This window comes from Hylaeus volcanicus, chromosome 4 (genome assembly GCF_026283585.1).
Source record: "Hylaeus volcanicus isolate JK05 chromosome 4, UHH_iyHylVolc1.0_haploid, whole genome shotgun sequence".
NCBI lineage: Eukaryota > Metazoa > Arthropoda > Insecta > Hymenoptera > Colletidae > Hylaeus > Hylaeus volcanicus.
In genome coordinates, this window is record NC_071979.1 from 17,452,370 (window position 1) to 17,475,667 (window position 23,298).

At 43.1% G+C, this 23,298-nt stretch overlaps 3 protein-coding genes across 17 annotated transcripts in view; 2 read left to right on the forward strand and 1 right to left on the reverse strand.

Moving 5' to 3' along the window:
* Positions 1-23,298, reverse strand: part of LOC128875095 (neurobeachin) — a 242,142-nt gene that overhangs the window by 26,713 nt on the left and 192,131 nt on the right. For all 15 annotated transcript variants that reach the window (XM_054120434.1, XM_054120431.1, XM_054120430.1 and 12 more), the window contains one exon: positions 1,823-1,940. In XM_054120434.1, coding sequence (XP_053976409.1) covers positions 1,823-1,940 — 118 coding nt within the window. The remainder of the gene's footprint in view (positions 1-1,822; positions 1,941-23,298) is intronic.
* LOC128875100 (protein mab-21-like) lies at positions 11,221-15,083 on the forward strand. Its single transcript, XM_054120446.1, has one exon. It carries the CDS (start codon positions 11,595-11,597, stop codon positions 12,690-12,692), a length of 1,098 nt encoding a protein of 365 aa, XP_053976421.1. The 5' UTR covers positions 11,221-11,594; the 3' UTR covers positions 12,693-15,083.
* LOC128875099 (protein mab-21) lies at positions 15,733-18,170 on the forward strand. Its single transcript, XM_054120445.1, has one exon. It carries the CDS (start codon positions 16,091-16,093, stop codon positions 17,186-17,188), a length of 1,098 nt encoding a protein of 365 aa, XP_053976420.1. The 5' UTR covers positions 15,733-16,090; the 3' UTR covers positions 17,189-18,170.

A 23,298-nucleotide genomic window follows, 5' to 3' on the forward strand; every position in this document is an offset into this window, starting at 1 on the left:
GCGACAGGAGCCGACCGTGGCATTTTAGCCTTGCCGGTTAACGAACAACGCGCGCGTTTCCAGTAATTTTTTAATCAACGACGAAGCCTCCGCCGCAGGTATGACACATTCCGCCGGCGACGCTTCACGAAGCATCGAATGTCGAGATCAGATTAGAATCGAGGGACGGCCACGGGGGATATTTATCTGTGCCCGTGGAGAAATAATCAGCGGGGATTGCGGGCCCAACCGGCCAGGTATAAGTAATTCTCCCACGTTTGTTTAAGCGTACGCAACGACCGACGATCCTCTTCGAAAGAACAACTATATTTCAAGCGAAAACGCCTCGGCCACGGAGGAATGTTTTAACACCTTACAATGAAATCGAGATAACGAAGCTTCCCTTTTATCGTTCGTTTTTTCACTCGACCATCCACGAGCGAGCGACGAGATTTTGGTAAACGCTGGGACACGAAATCGGGCGAGATCTTAACGAGTTAAAGAGAATCACTCGTTTCGAGATGCAGCCATTATGAATGGTTGAACAGAAATTATTTTGCATCCAGGAATCTCGATTCTGGGATAATTGAGATTCAGCCAGAAAAATAACCCCTTTTCTCAAACATCCCAAACTCGTCATCTTCTTTCAAAGAGTATCTTACATGCCCTCCTCTTGTGATTCAAGAACAGTGACTTTAGATGACACCGACCAACTCCAATTTCTCCTATCTTAGTGAAAACAGAGCCTTTAGCGCCAAGATTTAATACAGATGTGTAATCTAGATTATTATTTTGATAATAAAAAGTGATATTAAATTTTATAAGGACAAGTATGATCTATCACGTTTCCATGTGTACACACTCTCTGTGTGTAGATATACGTATCTATACCAAATCGTTGGAAAATATGTTGTTGATCGTGTAAGTCAATTGATCCGCAAAAACGGGTCTTCCTCGGGCCGTCTTACCAAGCATGTGAGTTGTCCGAAAATATAGTCCATTACAATATGTTGTTTTAAAAAGAAAATTTACGATCTTCTTTTGCCATAATTCGTGAAATAACTTGGGTAACTACTAAATAGAAAACAAGATTAAACATCCACCTCAATGAAGTAACAAGAAATCTGTATAACATAAATATACCCAGAAGATTAAACAAAAAGCATCCGAATGACCTATTATCCTAACATGTCCTACCATGTTACAACGGGTGAATTCTAGTGAGAATCATCTACGTGATAATATTTTTTCACACCTGACACAGGTTACCAAATGTCTGCTATTCGACAAATTGTGATCATATTTGGAGATGAAGAAAAAATAATTCGTGATTCAAAAGGCTATAAACTTATCTCTTGAGTAATTGCAATCAATTTGAATTGCGAGACATCTCGTAGTTGGCAGTGAAGAGGTTAACATTATTATGTCAACCACCACTTGGCTTCTCGAGAATGCTTTAAATCGAAAACGATTGCTGAAGAGTTTCGCGGATTGAAGAGTCCGAGTACGTTAGGAGCAGCGCGAGTTTCTCGGTATTTGGAGAATGATAGCAGAAGAAAGGAGGACAGCAGGTGCAGCTGGAATCGAACGATAGACGGGGAAAAAAGGGATACCGTAATGCAGGGCAGATATTTATTGCGTAAAAAGTAAACGGGAGCGCACACCTCGCGGCGAGCTCGGGATTCCGTTTCCAGTTTGCCAGATTAGATCACGTCGTGTGAAATAATGCAGAAAGGCACGGGCGACCGAGCAAGAAACGGAATGCGCGTCTACTCGCAAAGGGCCCCGCCGGCTCTTTCGGCGGGCTCCTTTGGAAACGAACGGAGCGAATCGCACGACTTACTTCTGCTGGCGAGGAAGATCTCGATCGCCACGTTCTGGAGCAGATAACGCCGAGAAAAAATCGCTCGAACCTCGGAGAAGTACCATTTTCCGTGCAAGTGGTCGCAGTACTTCAGCACCTGGAACAAGAAGAAATAGAATTTGGATTAATAAAATTGAAAAGTAATTTGTAATAATTATAAGTACTGTGAATATTTCGTACACTACCCAAATTTACAAATGTTCTCGACTGTGCCATTTTAAATCAAATATCGTTTGGCATCTCGAATATTTCGAGAAGAAGAACCATGTTTAACACAAATAAGAAATGGCTTCATAATCAAGTTTCCTGAATAGTTTGAATGACACGTCGCTCGGATCGTTGATTCCCAGAAACGATACTTCTGTACGCGGAATATATTCTTAACAAATGTACGTTTTCCACATTCCTCGTTGAATTTATATTGCACATTATCAAAAATAATAAACTGTGTAAATTAACATAGTCGAATTGAAGCTGGATAGAAGAGCAAGGAGTATGTCAATTTCAATCATTACGATGTATTGTAGGATAATATATGTAGTATAAGTAGTGTAAGGTAAAATGTGTGAAACAGAATAAACTGTAAGTTAAGGTGTGGTGTTTAAATTATGATTTGTTTGCCACGTGCCGTAAGAGAGCATCACCGTATGTCTGCGCGGCCTGAATCGGATAGTTTCGCGACAGTTGCTCGAAATCACTCGAAACGATCAGTTATGTTCACAATAAAGGAATATTAATGAGTTTGAGAATTATATTATGTTATTTAATTAATTTTTCTGGTTTGTATTGGTCTCACATTCATCTCGGACATCTGGAGGCTGTGACTCTAAACTACTCTAAACAATAACGCTCCTATTAACCTCCAAGTTTTCCTACCATTCTTAAAACTAAAGTCTTTTGGTCAATCAAGCATCAATCGAGTGAAACTTTTGTAGCAAATATTTGCATCAAGTATGAACGGCGAAGGGCGTAAACGTCAGTGGTCTATAGAGGGCTCGAGGATTTAAAACGACCGGAAGGAAGACGTGGGCATCGATGAAGCATCCGGGAAACATTCAAAGCGGTACAAAGTCGCGGTGCGATCGCATGGCTGACTGTAAGTATGCAACCTGGATGCAGTGAAGTGTGATGTGATATAGTGAGACCAGTGCCGGTTGCAAGATGGCCGTCATGGTAGGAGGAGCCTCCTGCTGAGCCGGGAATCGATCCCAGGACTTCGCGGACTTGCGCTCTCGAACGGGTCGTGAACAACTCGTAGGCGAAAAGGGGGAGGCAGAAAAAGGACGAGACACACCGGCGAAGAAAGAGGCCGAAGGACAAGACAAAAGATGGACAGAGCCAAAGGGGAGCCCGATTTACCGCCCTGCGGCTCCAGCAGGCCTTTCAATTTTTCCCCCTTAATGAGCGGACGCCGACGTCGCGGTGTCCTTACGCTTGGCGAATGAAATTATCCTCGATATAATCCAGACGAACGAGCAATTCGATGATCAATACTTATATTTAACTACTTGACTGCTCTAATAGTTCCCCCTTTCTAAAGTTAACAACCACAACAGGTACCATCTAACCACAGAAACACCAATCTACTCAATTTTGACAGTCAAACCACTCGGTACCCGCTCCCTTCCTGAACACCAAGCCCTTATTCCTTAGCCCATACAAGCTAAAATATACATAAACAATAAGACCCGTCAGCCAGTGGCAAAAACTGTAAATAAAACATCTTCAGCCCATTCAGCAGTCACTTCACGTTCAGTACTTGTAAATATATCCTTTTCTTGTAGCATCCTGCGGATCCCTCAGAAGAAATTCTTGCAAATGCCAAGTCCTTACCGTTTGTCCAACGCGGCCCGCCGAAACATCGAGGTGGAAGTAGTAAATAATTCATATCGAGTAATAACAAGTAGAAAAAGCTGGCTGGGCGCGGCGAACAGGATGAGAGGCAACGAACCACGTCGAACACGAATGAATCGGTTTTCACGAATAATGTTCGAGGACGAGCATCGGCGTGGGCTCCCCACCGAATCGCAGAAGATCAAATAAATACGGGAGATGGCATTAGGGTGGCGCGCAGCGGCGCACGCATGTCGAAATCTAATTACAGGAACATAAGCGGCTCGAAATCCTCCGGGGACCATAAACGTCGCGTCAACTCGGGGGATTAAGTACGGAACGCGTGCTGTTTGTTTTAATAAGTCGTCGTGACACTTGTTAATTTCCTCTCGGAGGACAGTCGTGAGAAATAGATACACGCTGAAGCTATGAATATTTTCGAAAATGAAGAAAAATTGGGATTTTTGTCAGTTTAACGTTCTCCATCGTTAACATTGATCGCAGATACTTGATGGATGGATCATTTTAAAACGAAATGTTAAACACGAGAATCTTTAACACGCATGGTCAAAGACATAGGAAAATCTTAAATTAGAAATATTCTTTGAATATATTTGGAAATATCGATCGCTGTAACTGCGTAGATGAAACTGTAGTGAGTCGTCGCGGCGATTCGACGCGCAAGATTCGAGCAGGGGTGGGAAGGGGATGACCAAAGCCAACCCCTAAACACGTGTGCGCAGGCTCCCAGCAAATATTGCGTGAAACTGATAAGAGCAGCGCCGTGATACGGCATTCGTTGTTTGGATACCTCGATACGTGTTGTATGGTGGTGGAGATACAACACGTATTGAATATTGTATCACCTCCTAGAGGTTGATGAACGCTCTATGTTCCCCAAGATTATTAATTTTCCCCATGTTCGATATATCATGCATCAGAGTACTCGACTACAGCCTGGACCTTTCAGCAATGATATACTAGGCAGCATTTTTGCAAATTGCTATCTACGATAACAGTAGGATAGGAGAGTAATGTTTAACCCTTTGCGGTCGTATTAAATTTAGACATGGGTGTCGTACTGCTCGGAATTAATTTCCGAAGAACGAGCAGTGATACGTAATATGCAAGATTGTGGAGGATAAATAAGATTTATTCATTCTTTTGTGATAAGACATATGTTTACCCAATGATGTGTTTTAATCTTATGTTTCTATGTAAATATTATATTTTATAATTCTCCATCATGTGCTATGAATTAAGAAATATGAATACAATTATATTATAAGTATAGAATGTTAAGATGTAGTTAGAATGTAAGATATAGATCTAAGTCGCTTATGTAAAATAACTGCATTGAAAAGAGAAGTGGTATATGAATATTCCTAATTCATGCACTTAAATAGAAAACAACGAGCAATGACATACGACCGCAAAGGGTTAAACAAATCTACCGTTTGATTTGTGAGTGTACCCTACAAAAAGATCAAAACCTTGACTAAAAAACCCTATTACATCGATTTGCGCCAGAAGCAAGCACAGACTTACAAAACGAGTCCAAAAGTGAGTCGTCGAATCATCGGACACCAGTGGATACACCACCCTCGCGCGACTAATATGTTTACACGTTCGATGAACCGTCCTGGAACTATAAACGCGAACACAGTCACGCACGGTAGGGCGGTTAAAAAGAGATCCTGGTCTCGTGGAGTGTCAAGTGGTGCGCGATTAGTGTTCCCCATGCAACGTTCATCTCTCACCGAGCCGAGATCGTCCCGACTCAGCAGTGCGCCAGGGTTCCACGACGACAATGGGGCGTCGTGATGTAACAACATGTGTCGCGTTCACAGGGCCCCCTCGGTGGCTGCTGGCCTCTATGTACACCATAGGGCACCAGTAGAATGGGGACCACTTAGCAGCCCGCTGGCGGTATACAACAAACAGATTAAGCACCAGAACAATAATAGACCCCCCGTTCTCCAGGCTCTTGGCTGGTCGTCCGCGAGTGCACCCTCTCCAGATCCTTCTTCCAAGTGCGAACTACTCGAAATCACGATAGCTCGTGGCCTGGCGAGGAGGGGACACGGTGGTTTATTCGATTCGGGATACGAGCAGCCAAAGTGGCCCGATCATTAATTATCCTCGACTACCGACCAGGGAAAGCGTGTACAGAGAATTTTACGAGGAGCTCGTTTAGGAAACTTGTCGATGCAAGGATCGTGTTTTGTGAAAGTTTAGTATCCAGAGGGATAATGGACTGGCTAACGGTGATTAGCCGTCCTCGAGAGCAGTGAATCATTGATGGAGCTGGTATTGATCCATCGTGGAAGCTGCTACTCTTGTCGAGCGTTAAAAATTGTTGGGTGAGAATTTATGAATCGTAATGGTAGTTATGAACAAATGTTTTCTGACGCGTGACGTTGATCGCAGTTCGGGGTTGGAGAGTAACGCGGTTGTGATTCGCTTCGGTAGTTCTTGTTCCTTTCCTGGAGTCGATTGCGTAGACGAGAGAATTCAATCGATACCGTGAGATAAATAACGAGTGGACTTTGCTGGAAGGGTGAAGATCCAAGCAATATTTACACGCTCTTATCGTTGTTAATTAACACATTGTTGTTCGTTCACGAGTAAACTCGTGTTTGCACTTGTATTATCTGTTTCAATTGATGAAACCCAGGGCGATATAGAATATTGTAAAAGCTTTCCTCATCGTGTTTAGTCCTGTCGGTTTTTCATTTCAATTCACTATGTTGGTAAAATATAAATGAAGTTTATTCGAGTTTATTTAGATTGTTTTAATTACACATTCAATTACGAAGTAATACCCGGTGACACGAAGTAGCTTCTGTGTTAAAATTATCGGACAACAATGTATTAATTATTACATGTAGCACCCTCATTGCTGAATTTCTGTCTGCGCCACTGTTCCGTGAGCGTGTCGACTGACGCGTACAAAACGTTCGAGAGCCATCGAGACGGTATCCCAGGCAGCAGTGAGTTATGCGTGTCACGTGCGCGTTCTCATACCTTTATTACCGTATCTCACACGAGATAACGCATCGCGGCGTCCGTCGCACAAAGGGCTCCCGTTGATGCGAGCAGCCCCACCGCCCTTAATAAACCACGAACACGTTGACTACCAACCTGGACAAAAAGGTGTCTAAACCAGCGTGTACCACGAGCAATTCTTAAGGGACATGGCCTCCGCGTACTCAGCCGTGGAATGTGGATCTCGGGGAGAGGACTGGCCTTCGTCGTTAGCCGCTGAATGAAAGTAATTGGACTGAACGAGCCGAGTTAATGGCGCTCGGTACACGCTAAACGACAATGTTTCTTCCTTTGATTAACCCATACCGTGGGGCTTTCCAGATATTACGAAACAACGAGCGAACAGATCCGTTTGCGTGGACAGATGCTAGAGGACGATCATCCTTTAGGGGTGGTAGGAGCCCTTCTTTGAGGACGTAAGAGGTTTTTTTAGATGAAAGAGCAATTTAAGCCTGTTTGGTAGAATGCTTCGAAGAGAAAATGTAATACTACGCGGCGCATTGGATTCACTATTCCTTCATTAATCACGTTCGTTCGAGTTCTCTACTACCAACCCCTCTGTTGTTAAACAGTAGTTTGGCACGTGTATTCGCGAAACGTGATAAAAGGAATAAAGTTCAGGCCACAGAAAAGGCACACAAGTTATGGACTAATTAATACAGAGATTTATTATTAATAAATGAGTTCAGGCACAGTGTAATGTACAGTCACACTTAGCACTCATCCTTACTCGGCAACACAAAGCTAACTGTCGTGAGTTCGAATGGTTCTCTCGCATACGCGCTGTATGGTTCGGATATAAACAGTCAGGCGCTAAATACAAATTGTACCTTACAACTCCTTCGACTACTATGCAAAATAGATGAAACGCCTGACAAACAATGATGTCACTTCTTTCAGAACATTTCTGACCACTAAATTCAAATTCCATCCATTCCATCTAGCTTTCCAATACGCTCATTCGGACGAATCGAGGGAGATCCTCTCCTCTCGTGTCATTAACCAAGGTAACCGTGAAATACGCACTGCGTCGAGCACTCTCCAGTTTTGCCGGCTGTTGAAGCTCAACGACTGAGCCCTGGATTATACGGGATTACGCGAGGATGTTCATTCGAGCTGATTTACAAGGCCGACTCGAACCACCGTCTTCGTCGGTTCGGCTGGCTGGTCAAGAGACGTGTCGTTTCTTCGACGGAAACGTTACACAATGAGACGCCACGCAATAGGCGCTCTTATACCTGCCGCTGCGTAAAAGGAGGCCTGAGCCATGTTTTGGCAGACTGCATTTGCCTAGGACTGCTCTTTTCAGCAAACAGAATACCAACGAGTCTTGGAGAGGACCGATCGGCCTATTAGATATACTCGACTGGAGGTGAACTCGATAGAAACTTCTCTCGTCAGTTGTTTGGCAGTTCTGTGTATCCTGAGAACGATCTACCTTGCTTGCGTGTTGATACTCTGGGATTAGAAAATTCTAGGACACGAAATACGAGAAAAATATTGCTTCGATGTTTGCCAGTTCTGTGTACCTAGAAGACGATCTACTAGAAAATTATAGGACACGAAATAGAAGAAAAATATAGCTTCGATGTGTACTATTTCTATGAATGTTTTTGTTTCTTTGAAAATGTAAAGACTTTCCATCGATAACAATAATGACGTTTGCACATTTGATTCTTTTTTTTTTTTTTGTCAACTCCAATTATTTCAGAATAAATTTTAATTATACTTGACTTCAACGATTACTCATTTTTTACTGGTTATTCGAAATGATTGTCCAGATACGATCTCTGGTGTGAATGAAGGCTGGTTGGAAGACGTGATCCCAAAACCGAACCCCGAGTATCGCGCGGGTGTACAAATAATTCAGATGATAAACGAATTAAGTCGAAATGGGATGATGAAAGGCACGTTTAGGGCGCAAGGAGGTCCCCAGGCCGCTGCATTAATGCGAGGGCTGATGTAGCAGAACGTTTGACCCCTCGTCTCTTACGCGAAAACACGGCTCCAAAGGAGGATCCGAACGGAATGAGACGAAGAGAGGAAGATGCACGTGCTCGACTCATGAATCAAGTCGTATTAGCGAGGGTATAGCAGGCCTGGTGGGCGCCAATCTACCACTCCAACTTCAAGTAGATTGGATTTCAGAACTTTATTCAATTATACGGGAACGAGGCGGCCGAAACGAATACGAGCGCGCCAGCGATGGCTTTCTACGAGAAACGCGGTCCTGCTGTATGAATCCTTCAGCTTGAAAAATAGTGATACCGTTTTATAGAAAGCTTGCCTCAATGCTTAGTGTTTTCGCCAAAAATGGTAACTGGGATAATCAGCTGCGAAATAATAACGAGATCTTTAGATATATAAGAGTAAATATCACATTATAAGATTATAACAAAAAGGAATTATCATTTGTATAGTTCGATACGCTTTGAATTCGCAGAAAGTTTCATTTAAATTACAATTATCATGTTCGAAAGCTTCTCTCGTTTGATGTTTTTAATCGATTTCGAAAAAGAGGAGATTACTCAATTCGACATGTATGCACATATATTTTTTTTCTTTTTTTCTTTTTCTCAAAAATAGTTCATTTAATACGTGCACTTTCTATGCTCTCTGAATTTTCCTAAATTGTGATATTCCACAACAAAGTTCCACCCCTAACCATTCAGAATACTCATACCCTAAGTGTACTCGGCACTCCTTTCATCGACGCCAATGCCACGAATCTCCCTCTCACCAAGTATTGTATATATCGTCTGCAGCGACATGTAGATTACCCTGGATAACAAAACGAGTTAAAAAGGTCGCACAAAAGAAAAACGACCGTTCTCCAGCCTAGAGACTGTAATCTCCAGAATCTCACGAGAGGAACGTTCAATGTACGGAAGGATATCTTGAATAGTTATCGATACGGACAGACGATTGCCACGGATGTTTTTACGATCGAGACATAAAAGGTATATCGGGAGGACTGGTATCTCGCAATGCTATCCATTTTTCGCCGCAAACATCTGCCATGGCTAGGTACGCGATGCAACTTACGGGCGCTAATTCATATTCAGGAATGTTTAATTAGTATGTATGAATATAAAAATTAAAGTTCCTTATATTTAATAGCAACTATGTATTAAACTAGATGTTGGTTAATGATACCTCTGGCTTAAAAATGGAAAGAGATCAGTATCAACATATTTATACTAGATTATATATAAATTACAAACTTATCGACTTTCAAATATCATGCACACGCGCGTTACCAGGTGCGAAAAAAATTAAATTGAAGCTTACCGAACATGTAACGATAAACATCGCTATCGTGTTTCGTATTAATTAAAATCACCGTTAGTTAAACCGTTACGTGCTTAGCTCCAGTGCAAGTCTTAAAACATACGGTGACCATAAAATTATTTTTGCATTAAGGGGGAAAGCGTGATGGCACGTGTGGTAACGCAGCCTCTGCTTTTTATTCGAATGACGAATATTTAAATGACCCTTGCGACGGGATTATCGACGCGAATGATCGTGCACGGAATCCTCATGCGACCCCATCGCCAGGACAATACGTTCTCCGGTGACACGTTTCTATTCTCAGAATTCATTCACGGGAAAGCCGCGCTCTGGCGCGTTAATATCTCCATAGCGGCCATCAATAATAAAAAAAACACCGCAAGATGAAAATTATCGCTTCCCGTTGCATTTGCGGTCTGCGCAGTAGATTCAATGAACGCTCATGGTCCTTGATGTATACCGATACTGTACGATAAATAACACCACCCTACGTAATACGCATTTTATTATATACCGGGTTGTACAAGAGTTTATTGTATTTTAACTATCTATTTGTTTTATCTTATTCCAATTTATAACGAATTGTACTGGTCAAAAAAATAAATTAATAACAAAACTTAAAACATCGTTGAGCGACAATTTTAAACAGAAGCGACTTCATGTCACCGGATATTATTTCGTAATCGAATGTGTAATTAAAACAATCTAAATAAACTGAAATGAAACATTTTACCTACATAACACGATGAGCAAAGCTTTTGCAATATTCTACATCGCCCTGGGTTTCATAAATTGAAATAGATAATGCAAATACAAATACGAGTTTACTCGTGACCGATCAACAAGGTTTAGGCATGAAAACACGAGTTGTCGAGTTGTCGAGACCGGTCAACAATGTGTTAAAATAAAAACAATCAAAAATATACATACACTCAGAGAAGAAAACTCCCGAGCGATTACTTTGTTGGGAGCGCTGACGATCCGAGTCTGCTCCAAAATAAATCCCAACGAGAGGCATTAATAATCGCCGCTACTTGTTTTCATACGCGGCATCCGTTCGTCGTTAACAACGATACGAGTAAACAAATAAATTAATTAGAGAAAAATCGGAACAGAAATACGACGGATCGAAAGGCTGAACATGCGCGCGATGGTGCGCGTCGAGCGGCCTCAGCATCGGAGTCGATCTCGAAGAGGAGGAACGACAGGAGGCGTGGCGAGGACGCGCACACTCCACGTGACCCTGTGTTGCTGTAGGCGGGACTTACGAAACTCGGCACACAATTACAACAGCAGTGGAACGGGCTGGTGGTCTCTCTGTCGTCGCGCGCGCGGAACACCTCGAGTTGCGCTCGTTCCGCGTACAACACCTGCCGATTGCTCGCTCGTGCACTCGTTACGTCCATCCGTGACTTTTCAATAGTGCCGTAAACGATCGCCAGACTCGAGAAAAAATAACGCACCATGGACGGTAACAACACTCCGACCGATACGAGCCGCGTCCACGCGAAACAACAAGGCTGATCATCCCCCAAAAAGCATAATCTCGTGGAAGGAACCCGTGGCGACAACATCGATCATGTTGCTACCCCAAGACATGATGGCAGCCCAGTCGAAGATGCTCTATCAGATGAACAAGTACTACGGCGAGAGAGTGCAAGCTCGCATGGGCCAGGTACAGAAGACCATCAGGGAAGTGTGCAAGGTGGTGCAGGACGTGCTGAAGGAGGTCGAGGTTCAAGAACCGCGCTTCATCTCATCCCTGACGGAGTGCAACGGCCGCTACGAGGGCCTCGAGGTGATCTCGCCCGGCGAGTTCGAGGTGGTCCTCTACCTGAATCAGATGGGTGTGTTCAACTTCGTCGACGACGGCACCCTACCGGGCTGCGCCGTACTGAAACTCAGCGACGGACGGAAGAGGTCCATGTCCCTTTGGGTGGAGTTCATCACGGCGTCGGGCTACCTGTCCGCCAGAAAGATACGCTCGAGGTTTCAGACCTTGGTGGCGCAGGCCTGCGACAAGTGCGCCTACAGGGACTCCGTGAAGATGATAGCGGACACGACAGAGGTCAAGTTACGGATCAGAGAGAGATACGTGGTGCAGATCACCCCAGCGTTCAAGTGCTCGGGCGTTTGGCCGAGATCTGCGGCGCACTGGCCGATCCCTCACATACCCTGGCCTTATCCTAATCTCGTGGCCGAGGTTAAGACCGAGGGATTCGATTTGTTGTCCAAGGAGAGCGTGGCCCTGCAGGGCAAACAGTCCGCCATGGAGGGCGACGCCTGGGTTCTGTCGTTCACGGAAGCCGAGACTAGACTGCTCCACGGCGGCTGTCGCAGGAGATGTCTGAGTATACTGAAGACACTCAGGGACAGACATCTGGATCTTCCTGGGAACCCGGTGACCAGTTATCATATGAAGACCCTGCTGCTATACGAATGCGAGAAACACCCCCTCGAAACCGAGTGGGACGAGGGATGTCTCGCGGACCGTATCAACGGTATCTTCCTGCAGCTGATATCCTGCCTTCAGTGTCGAAGGTGTCCCCATTACTTTTTGCCTAACTTGGATCTGTTCAAGGGAAAGTCGCCCAGCGGGCTGGAAAACGCCGCGAAGCAAGTGTGGAGACTCACCAGGGAGCTCCTGACGAACAGTCGAGCTCTCGAGAAGCTTTAGCCGGAGACTGTTTAGACCGAGAGAGTTTCGCGCGTTCGGGATGTTGCTTTCGCGGCGGTTTTATCTGCTTTTGTAACCCTCGCCACAGGCGAGGACGGTCCGCTTCCAGTCGTTATTTTCTACTTGCTTGAACGCGTCGGGTTATGAGGATGGTGGACCGCGCGCCTTGATGCTTTACTGCCTACTGGGCTATTTCTGGGTCGAATGGGATGCTCATAAAATTCTGTAGCTTTTGAATAAAATTCTAGGCTAGAATTAACTTGTGCAGACTTGTGCAGGAACCATGGGGTTTCTTTGCACATATGCTAAGGTAGCTAATATGGATGGGTCTTGATTTTGCATTACTGTTTCCAGAGATTGTTGGAAAAACAAAAGTAATAATATTTCTCAGGTTTAAACGAAAAGTGATTCTATTTTAGAATATGCTTAGAATCTTATCGGTCTCCTCAGTTTGAATATTAAAGATCCTATGAATAGACTCCTGGAAGGTAAAGCGTTAGCCAAGGGACCATCTGGTGTCGTATTTGGCGCGAATCGAGAAATTTGATAGTTATCAGCCTCTGTCATGTTCACGTAAGTTCGCGAACTCGATCGATCGCTCTAACGTCCAAGTGAACACACGGATCCAGCTGTAAGCTGGTTGCGTGGGTAAATTCCTCGTTTGAAATCACGATTTTTATATCTACACTGGCTCTGTATTTGAGATGTTGAATGGAATGGTGTTCCTTCCAGAAGTGACCGGCGGTAGGCAGACAGTTAAGTGTTAATCGTGTTGTTTTTCTTCTTGTTTGGCAAAATTTGACAATTTCTGACATGTCCTAAACGAAAGTTTCTAATAAATGGGGGTTGTTAAATTTTCATCGAACAAATCGAACGAGGGATGTGTAATTTCAAAATTATCGATCACCAAATGTTTACACAATCGAAGCTTCAGCTTGAAAAACTGGAATGTCAGCGTTTAACTAACGCAAATGATGCCACGCACTCGAGCGCGGGGTTTGTCCACATAGCGTTACAATAATACGGGCGATTAATTAACTACTACGTTAGCTACTCTTACCTGTTTAATATGGCTGATGTGAATATCGTCGTGTGATCCGTTGTCGTTATTAATGTAATGTTTATAATCGGTTAGCAGCGAGCTTCCGACGGTAGTTGGACACTACGCATTGTTATATGTACATACTTTTTTATATTATTTAAACGATATTTATTTTTACTCGAATCGCTGTTCGAACACATGACTGTAAATAATTAATAAACGCATTTCGTCTCGTAACTAACATCTAAGACTCAATTCAAAGAAACCCTAAAAATTGTCTTACTAAACAGTTGAAAACTGCACAATCTACCATTCCTCATAGTACTATTTTTTTTCGACACCTCACCCTTGTAATGAATTTTGGAGTAAAGCGTAAAGAGAAGTACACATTATAGCAAAGTACAGATGCACTCTGCCATTAACTTAACCTTGCCTAGCACTCTATTCCATCGCTATCGAACACCCAGTAGTCTTTATCTCCACGATCCCTCATTATGACAGCTAACGAATCGACTATAATTTTTCAACGTCCCCTGCGATCCGAGGCACGCCAATGTAAAAGACGAGGATATAAAACCAACGAGCGCGTAATTATCTACGATATTAACACTTCTGTACGCGCTTGAGGAGATTGAAACGCCTCGTCAAAGTATCGCTACCGAGTTTCATGGCCGCTACACGCCCACGACGGCCGGTCGTGCTCTTATCTTAATTCACTCCTGAAATTTCTTCTCTTATCTTTCACCGCGGCCACGACACGCTGCCACTCAGTTTCCACGGCGCGGGTACGCGATCGTTACGGAATTTACGTTATTATTATTGCCCCGTAAAACAAAGTGAAAGGAGCAAGAGAGAGTTTCCGCGGCGAACGCGCCCCAATGAACCACACTTTACGCGCCGTATCTCGCAGTTCCCTCCGCGATTTACAAGCCTTAATGGTAGAGTTATCGGTGTCGTCGTTAAACGTAGATTTTATACCGACTTTTTGCGCCTGTGACCAGGCCGGTTCTCAATAAAACGGCTGTAAATAAAGCCAGCCCGTGCCCCTTCCACGTACCTTCTGATAAGTCAGGATACTGCTCTCAGCCCGACCGCGGACGAATTTCTTATTTTAGCGACGATGAGAATACGGCCAGTGAAATCTCACAACACATTCTCGATGTAGGAACTTTTTAACCATTTCTGTTGTTTGAGCCAACAAATGTACCACGTGCCACTTTTTAATATGTCATATAATGTTTCACTGTATTTAAAGAAAAAAAATTAGAGAGTTTATCCACACGTGTCGCAACTTTACAACTAACGAGATTCGCTTATTTATATTGGTGCTACAGTTACGCAATAATTGGAAATCACTATTTCGAGTGTCTCGTGTCGCAAATAAAAGCAACTTTGAAAAGATTAATATTAAACGCATTATTTTTCATATCCTTTCAGCTCATATGATTAATCCTTTTTCATACTCCACAGTGTATATCTAACCTTCCATTATCTAAAGTATCAGTATCCTTCAGTATCTAAAAATTGTTCTCCAGACATTTCGTTCATCCCTGCGAGCTGTTTAAAGGGAACAGAATCGTACGAGAAACCAAAAATCCATTGTTGGTGGTAGCTACCCAAGCGTGATCCCTGGATCACGCGGTCTCCACCATGACGAAAATTTCGGAACAGCTCGAAAGGGGTTGCGGAGGAATGGCCGAGCTCCGAGCGTCCACGGGCACGAAATAAAACGAGTCTAATCTGCATAATTCATGGGGGAAGAAGGGTTCGGGTTTGGGGTTAGCCGCGCCGCTGCCTTCGTCCTTCGACGAGCAGCGTAATGTATAGGCAGAACGAGCAAGCAGGATCGATCTTGTCGGTTCGCAACGACAGGCCACGCCTCTCCTATGCAATCTTCCACGGGATTGGTCGACCAGTGAAGCCACACGGCGTGGCCTGGGTGAGGGTTGTATACTCAGCACGCCTTTCCTCTGTCCAAGAGCGGGTGGAGCGGAGGAGGTGAACGACAGCGCAGTCGACAATCTGCTCCTGCACGGAGTCGCTCGCACACCTTCTCCTTCTGCTTTTCGCTCGTGTCTCCGACGCTCACCGGCGTCACTTCAGCGTCGCGACGAGGAAAAACACCCCTGGGAACGAGGACGGAACGGATTTTCAATTTTCTCGGTCCTTCACGACCGAAACCCTCGACCACGGTCCAGAGCCGTACCAAAAACTAAATGGAACGGCGACGAGGAACCGCGTCTCTCTGAACTAACGAGAGTGTAGGTCCGGACGAGGACCCTTCGAGCAAGATGCGGTGATCGGTGACGAAATTCGTGACAGAGAAGCCGTTCGAAGGCTTCAGGCCGCCGCAACCATGCTGTTGCCGGCCGATATGCTGGCGGCCCAGTCCAAGATGGTGTACCAGATCAACAAGTATTTCGGAGAACGGGTGATGACCAGGAAGAGCCAAGTGATGAAGACGATCCAAGAAGTATGTCGCGTTGTGCAGGACGTACTGAAGGAGGTGGAGGTGCAGGAGCCCAGGTTTATCTCTTCTCTGACGGACTACAACGGTAGATTCGACGGGTTGGACGTGATCTCGCCGACGGAGTTCGAGATCGTGATCTACCTGAATCAGATGGGGGTTCTGAATTTCGTGGACGACGGCACGCTGCCCGGTTGCGCGGTGCTGAAGCTCAGCGACGGACGGAAAAGGTCTATGTCCCTCTGGGTGGAATTCATCACCGCATCGGGATATCTGTCTGCTAGGAAGATACGCTCGAGGTTTCAGACCCTGGTGGCGCAGGCCTGCGACAAGTGCGCCTACAGGGACTCCGTGAAGATGATAGCTGATACGACCGAAGTGAAGCTCAGGATTAGAGAAAGATACGTGGTGCAGATCACGCCGGCGTTCAAATGCGCTGGACTCTGGCCCAGATCGGCCTCTCATTGGCCTATAGCACACATACCATGGCCCCATCCGAACATCGTCGCGGAAGTGAAGACAGAGGGTTTCGATATGCTGTCTAAAGAGTGCATAGGTCTGCAGGGCAAGCAGTCCGCCATGGAGGGCGACGCCTGGGCGTTATCCTTTATAGATGCTGAAAATCGATTGCTCCAAGGGGCCAGCAGAAAACGTTGCCTAAGCATTTTGAAAACCCTCAGGGACAGACACCTGGATCTACCTGGAAATCCTGTCACCAGCTACCACATGAAAACCTTATTGCTCTACGAGTGCGAGAAACACCCTCACGAGGTCGAGTGGGACGAGACGTGTATCGGCGATCGTATCAATGGGATTCTATTGCAACTGATCTCGTGTTTGCAGTGTCGCAGGTGTCCTCACTATTTCTTGCCAAATCTGGATCTATTCAAAGGAAAGTCGCCCAGCGGGCTGGAGAACGCGGCCAAGCAAGTGTGGAGACTCACCAGGGAGCTGCTGACCAACAGTCGCGCTCTGGAAAAGCTGTAGCATGGAACCACTGAGGAATATTTCATTTGGACGTGAAGGGAACTCACGAATAATCGAGTCGATGGATTGGTCTCCGCTTCAATCACATCGGAGGATTACTCTAGACGACGTTCGTCGACGACTCTGTGCCCGAATACGTGTAGTGTGTGCTCGCGACTATTGTTTGGCGAGAGTAATTGCGCGTGCATGTGTGATTCTGTGATCCACGGGCCAAGCAACGATCGAATCAGTGCCATAAAATACGCTGACGTTGCGCATTTGTTTTTCGTTTCGCGGCAGGAACGTTCTTCGATCCGCGAGAGGTCTCCGACGGCAGCTCGTATCGAGTCTTCAGCGTTAGCTCTTAACCGGTGGTAACCTTTTTTTCCTTTACGAATTGCTAGTTAGTCGACGTCGGGAATGAGCAAAATTTTTATGTAGTAGAATTCGTGCTTATCTGAATAAAAGATAAACGTTGTTGGTCGTCAAATGAAAGTTTCAATTTAAATTACAAGATGAAATCTTTTAGGATGAACGAATAAGGAGTTGAGTGTTCGATAGAATAAATGGGAATAAATCGCTGTTCTTTGGCTCCGTTTATTACGAACCCTTTGGCGCCACTGGGTTTGATTTATGTTAGATTTTGTTTAACGTCGTTATGATTTGACGATTGTGCAAAGAAATTGTTTCTAAATTCATCGTTGTACCTAAAAGATCGCCAAGTAAATTAATAGTCCGTGATTCGAATGGAATTTTGCACGTCTCTGGTGGACGTTACACAATCGGAGCAGAAGCATGAAAGCGCGGAACGATCCGACTGGTTCTCGCGAGACCATGATAATTCGGAGCCGACGTTTTCCGAGTCACCGGTTACGGGTTCGTTTAGTCTTCTCTTCTAATCGACTGTCCTGTCCTCGCCGCAATGTAAATACATCTTAAAAGATATTTATTGAAGTGTACACGAAAATTGTGAAATACAATGCTATTTATATGGAACCGTATACCACGGTGTGCGATTGTCGTCATTTCGTCTCACGAGCACCACCCACTCCTTTCACCTACGAACTACGAGAGATCGAGCATGGCCGTAAATATCGATCGTTAAACGTTTCGGTGCGACGATGGAGCTAGGCCTCGTAAATTTTACGCCTGATTCTTGCGCCTTTTTGTGCCTCGCCACTGGAGATCGAGAGGAACCAGGCCCAGACCTCGCGGAGGAATAAAATTCCAAAGACGAATTCCGTTTCGCTTCGAGGAAACGAAACGTTTTAATGCGGTCGCCTGTCGATTTCGTCGACGGTAATAATTTTCGTGGTGTTTTGTCTAAACAAATTTTAGAAATATCGTGCACGGGTTAGAAACGATCGAACGAGGTCGAGTATCGATTAAATGCGCGATTTGCTTTTGCGTTGAATTCGACTTTACTTGGAACAAATAGAATTTCTCATGTGTTGTTAAGTTTGTTGTTGTGTTTTATGTGAATTAACTTGTCGATCTGTAGGATTCACTGCAAGAGTTTCAATATACTGCATTTTACTAATTAGAGATAAACGTATAGATCACATTTTCCATAAATCTGTCTTTAGTTTCGCTTTGAATTCGACTTGAAACAAACAGAATTTTTCATGTGTTGTTAAGTTTGTTGAATTTTATGTGAATTAACTTGTCGATCTGTAGGATTCACTGCATGCGTTTCAACATACTGCATTTTACTAATTAGAGATAAACGTATAGATCACATTTTGCATAAATATCAATGTACCTTTCACTCCAATATCGATGGAGGATATTCTAGTAAAAATCGAATTAACTGGATAATGAATATTATTGTCCCTTCAAGAGAACTAAATAAAATTTCAATTAATTCATCGTGAATTTGTTGCGGTAAAATATATTGTCCCAAGTATAAGTATATTTTGATATTTTCTAATTGCTCCCAATAGTTTTTACACGCATGATCGTTTTCCTTCTTAGTTTCCTTGTATGCATTCGCACTTGGATACCCCTGGTCGTTTTCTGAAAATCTATTAGCTAGTCGGCTACCAGTTTTACTCCTCGATAAGCAAATTTCGCGTTATCTAAACAAGCCGACAGCGGTGCGTTATTTACACGTCGCTCGTTGTCGTTTTCACGGTCAGCTGCATTGGAATTAGCTAATAACTCCATTGTAAAATTTGAAAAACGATTGTTACGCGGCAATAAACGGCGCTTATCGTGAAGGACTACCGCTCGTAAGAAACGTGTTTCATGCCAGCCGTGGTTAGAATCCGAGTCTTGATGTAAGCGTGCCTAATTTCGATCAGGACATTCGATTTCCAATTCATTTCGTTATTATCGGGAATTAGATCCGTAGAAAATAAAGGGAACATTTCGTAAATTGATGGAACATTGCCGAGAATTTATTTTCACGAGTTTGTTATCACGTTTCGATGCCATTTGGAATATGACAGAGCTACTCTAAATCTATTGGAAGTATACTGTGCTAATAAAAGCTGACACTGTGTTAGCTAAATGCAGCAGGTGTGAAGTCGGTTCATAAGCCCTCTTAGCACGATGACTTTTATGTGATTATTAACAGTTTCACGAAATGGTTACCAGTCTTACTCTTTGAAACTGTGTATTTTACTAAAATACTAAAAGATCACGTACAGTCAGTGTAATAAGTATTCGTAGAGTAACCCATTTAAAATAAATGGTTCCTGTACGAATACTTATTACACTGGCTGTAGCTTAAATCGAAATCAATGAAGCTGAAGTTTCGGAATTATCTAACCGAGAAAATGATAGATAACGAAGCAATTTTAGTTTTAAGTCCCTCGTTAGAATGACTAAAATTACGAAACAACAGTGTCGCATTGTGCATAAAGATAACGCAATCAACACGAGGGCATACGACGTTATTTATGGCTTCGTTTTAGCGGCATTTGCATTGTTACTTCAACATACTGCAAAATATATTAAAAATAAATAAGCGTTTGTCGAGAGATGTTATTATCGAGTATTTACAAAACTTGTATTATTTTTTATCCATCATTTAAAACATATATTTTATAAAATTTTACTAAATAGTTGACGTATTAATATCTAAAATATCTTCCCTGTATAAATATATATATTATTTATTTATGATATGCAACTGCACCAGGTTGTTTTGTGCCAGTGGTTTTCAAACTTTTTGTAACACACATAGAACTGAATTCGTATATCAGTAATTTGCTTCGAAAACGAACACTTCATTTTTAGAATTATATCTAAGTTGCTAGTGATTCGCACAAAAAAATGGCCATGGTGCATAAAATTGAAAAGATAAAGAACCACTGGATTAGGCGATATCTTACTCGACAGAACACAGAAATGAATGGACGAAAACGAACGAGAGGAAAATTTATGCGTGTAATCGATTTTGACTGTCCGCATCTCCGCCTAATTGATGCAAACGAGCGCAAATCTGACAACAATTCAAATAACAATTACTAATATCCGTGTTTACCGAGCGTGTACCGATGAAACTTCAAATAGCCTCGCAAAGGAAAACAAGAAAGTGCATAATCCATAAGCAACGATCGGATCTGCTATTCCATCTCAATAAACGTCTATCAAATACATGCTACTTACTAATCAAGGACTATTGGCGACTCGATTAATAACGCTGTCTAATGAGCGTCAATATTCGATAAATCATGCGATCAGCTGCTACATTGAATTTATTTCTGGAAAAGGTGCTCACTTCTTAAGGAAACAAGATACTTAATTGAACATGATCTACCACTTTTCGACTTTTGACGCACGTTAACTTGTCAATTTATGAACTCATTCTATTCACCGTCTCATGGAAACCGGACGCATACTTGACTTAATTACTTCAAGCGATTTAATGAAGTCAAACTTTGCCAACTATTAATTACAGGCTTCTTGATCAATCTATAATTACGAACGAATATAGAACTGGATAAATTATTCCAACTTCTCAATTCTGAAGTTTAAATTTTTACATTCACCTTTGTTAAAATTATTATTATTCATGATTTTCTTAAAAACGAAGCAAAAATGAGCAAATCTCTAAAGCACTTTTTTTCTTAGTTTCTGGATGCCCCTCATGCTTCCAAAGTTTTGACACTTAAATTAGGGACACCTGTATAAGCGATAATGTTTTTCCCATTGTGTACAGCTTGAGTTTCATTTTTCTTTAAAATCGAAGTGTCTCGAAGAGTTATCCATCGAAATAAAGAAACAACGAATCAACAATGAAAGAGTAGCTATCTTCCTTAGACAATCACAATTAGGTTTACCAGATATTTAGAACAACACGCCATAGCACACGCGCATAATTTCCCCGTTATGCGACCAAGGTTTTAGAGAGTCACCAGTCAACTTTTGTTCTCCGTCTTATTTCTCGTCACACTTGCGGTAATCGTCGCATAAACATGCAAATTTATTCATCGAGGTAATTTGTCGTATGACTGCTTAATATTTAATCCACGAACGAGAGACCAGTAATATCGTTCGCGTCAAGGAATTTCAAATTTGGAGACAATCTTATAATCTCGTGTTCGTTGTTTGTCTCTCTAGTAGCGTTAATTGACACGTGGAACACGGATCTTCTAAGAAATGACCACGTTGTTGCGTTACTTATTTATTTCGAAGGAAACGCAGATTTTCCGTTTGGCTTGATCGTCGATCCTGAGATTAAATCGATCGCAACGGAGACCGGGTAAATAGCACGCAGCACGCAAATAAACGTACAGCGATGTACGCAACCCTCAATAAGAGACCATTGGTGTTTAGATGCCAATAATTCGTTAACCTAATGTGGAGAGAATTGTTAGCAGTGGAAAAGGTGTGCAATAAACATCGAGTTTTATTACCCCTTCTGTAGAAAGTATTTCTTGTTCAGTGTTACTGTAAATAAAGAGATAGATCAGTTAAGATAGTTGGAATACTCGTTGTTCGCAATGTTATATTTCTATGATTTTGATTGAGTTTTGAATTTGTTCAAAATTGCTTCGAAATCAATGAAGAGTAGTTATCCATCGAAATGAAGAAATAACGAATCAACAATGAAGGAGTAGCTATCTTCTTTAGACAATCACAATTAAGTTTACAAAATATGTAGAACAACGTGCCTTAGCTCACACGCGAATCTCCCCGTTACGCGACTAAGGTTTTAGAGAGTCACCAGTCAACTTTCGTTTTCTGTCTTATTTCTCGTCAAATTTGCAGTAATAGTCGAATAAACTTAATAAAAAATAATCTCCATGGAAAAATATATACATTTCAAGCAATTACCAGAAAATCTTACTCTCCTCAGCATTGTATCGGTTGACTCCAAAATGTTTCGGATAGGGCCTTTCAATTGACAAAGGAACAATCGAATCGATTAAAGCAGCGAACAAACGGGATTACGAAATCCATGGGGCCCAGGAAGGGGTCGAGAAATGGGCCCCTCGCGGTCCATCGAAAAGGAAGCGGCGAAATTACGACCACAGAACGGTCGAAGTTATCGAAGCGGCGAGAAACACGACGGAGCGACGAACAAGTCGAGTGAAAAAGGAGAGACGAAGAATTGGGAAGGGTGGGGAAGAGAAGATCCAGACATGGTATGCTAATGAGGGTACCAGCTTTCCTCTTTTTTGTCGCGACGTTCTTGCGAGCCCCATACAGATTCTATACATCGAACCGCCTCTCACGATCCGGTCTTGAAATTCGTCCTCGCCGCGTTGGATCCTCGTGGCAGCGGGGAAACAAAGCCAGAAATCTGTGAAAACAGACCTTTCAATTGGCGCCGCCCGATCGTCGATGCAACAACGAGGGAAGAAGATATAAAGAAGCGGAGCCGAACACGGACAGAACAGAAACAAAAAGAAGAGTAAGCTTCAACTCTCCTGCTGAATATTCTGCGACTTCTCTGGCCAAAGACACTAATGAATTTCCTTATTATATATGAGCACATGAAAAGGTAAAAGTGAAGAAAGTAGAATTTTACGGGGAAAGAGATCAAAAGCCATAAGAGATTGAGTACTACTGACAAGGGAAGTTACTCAGATATTATCACTAAACACGACCGTTTTCAAATGTTTGTATGCAGTTCATACATAGAATATACAGGGTGCCCCGTAACTGCTGATAAAAGC

Excerpts from the sequence above, each read along its gene's own strand:
- LOC128875099 (XM_054120445.1), top strand. The coding sequence starts at position 16,091 with ATGCTGTTGCCGGCCGATATGCTGGCGGCCCAGTCCAAGATGGTGTAC.
- LOC128875100 (XM_054120446.1), top strand. The coding sequence starts at position 11,595 with ATGTTGCTACCCCAAGACATGATGGCAGCCCAGTCGAAGATGCTCTAT.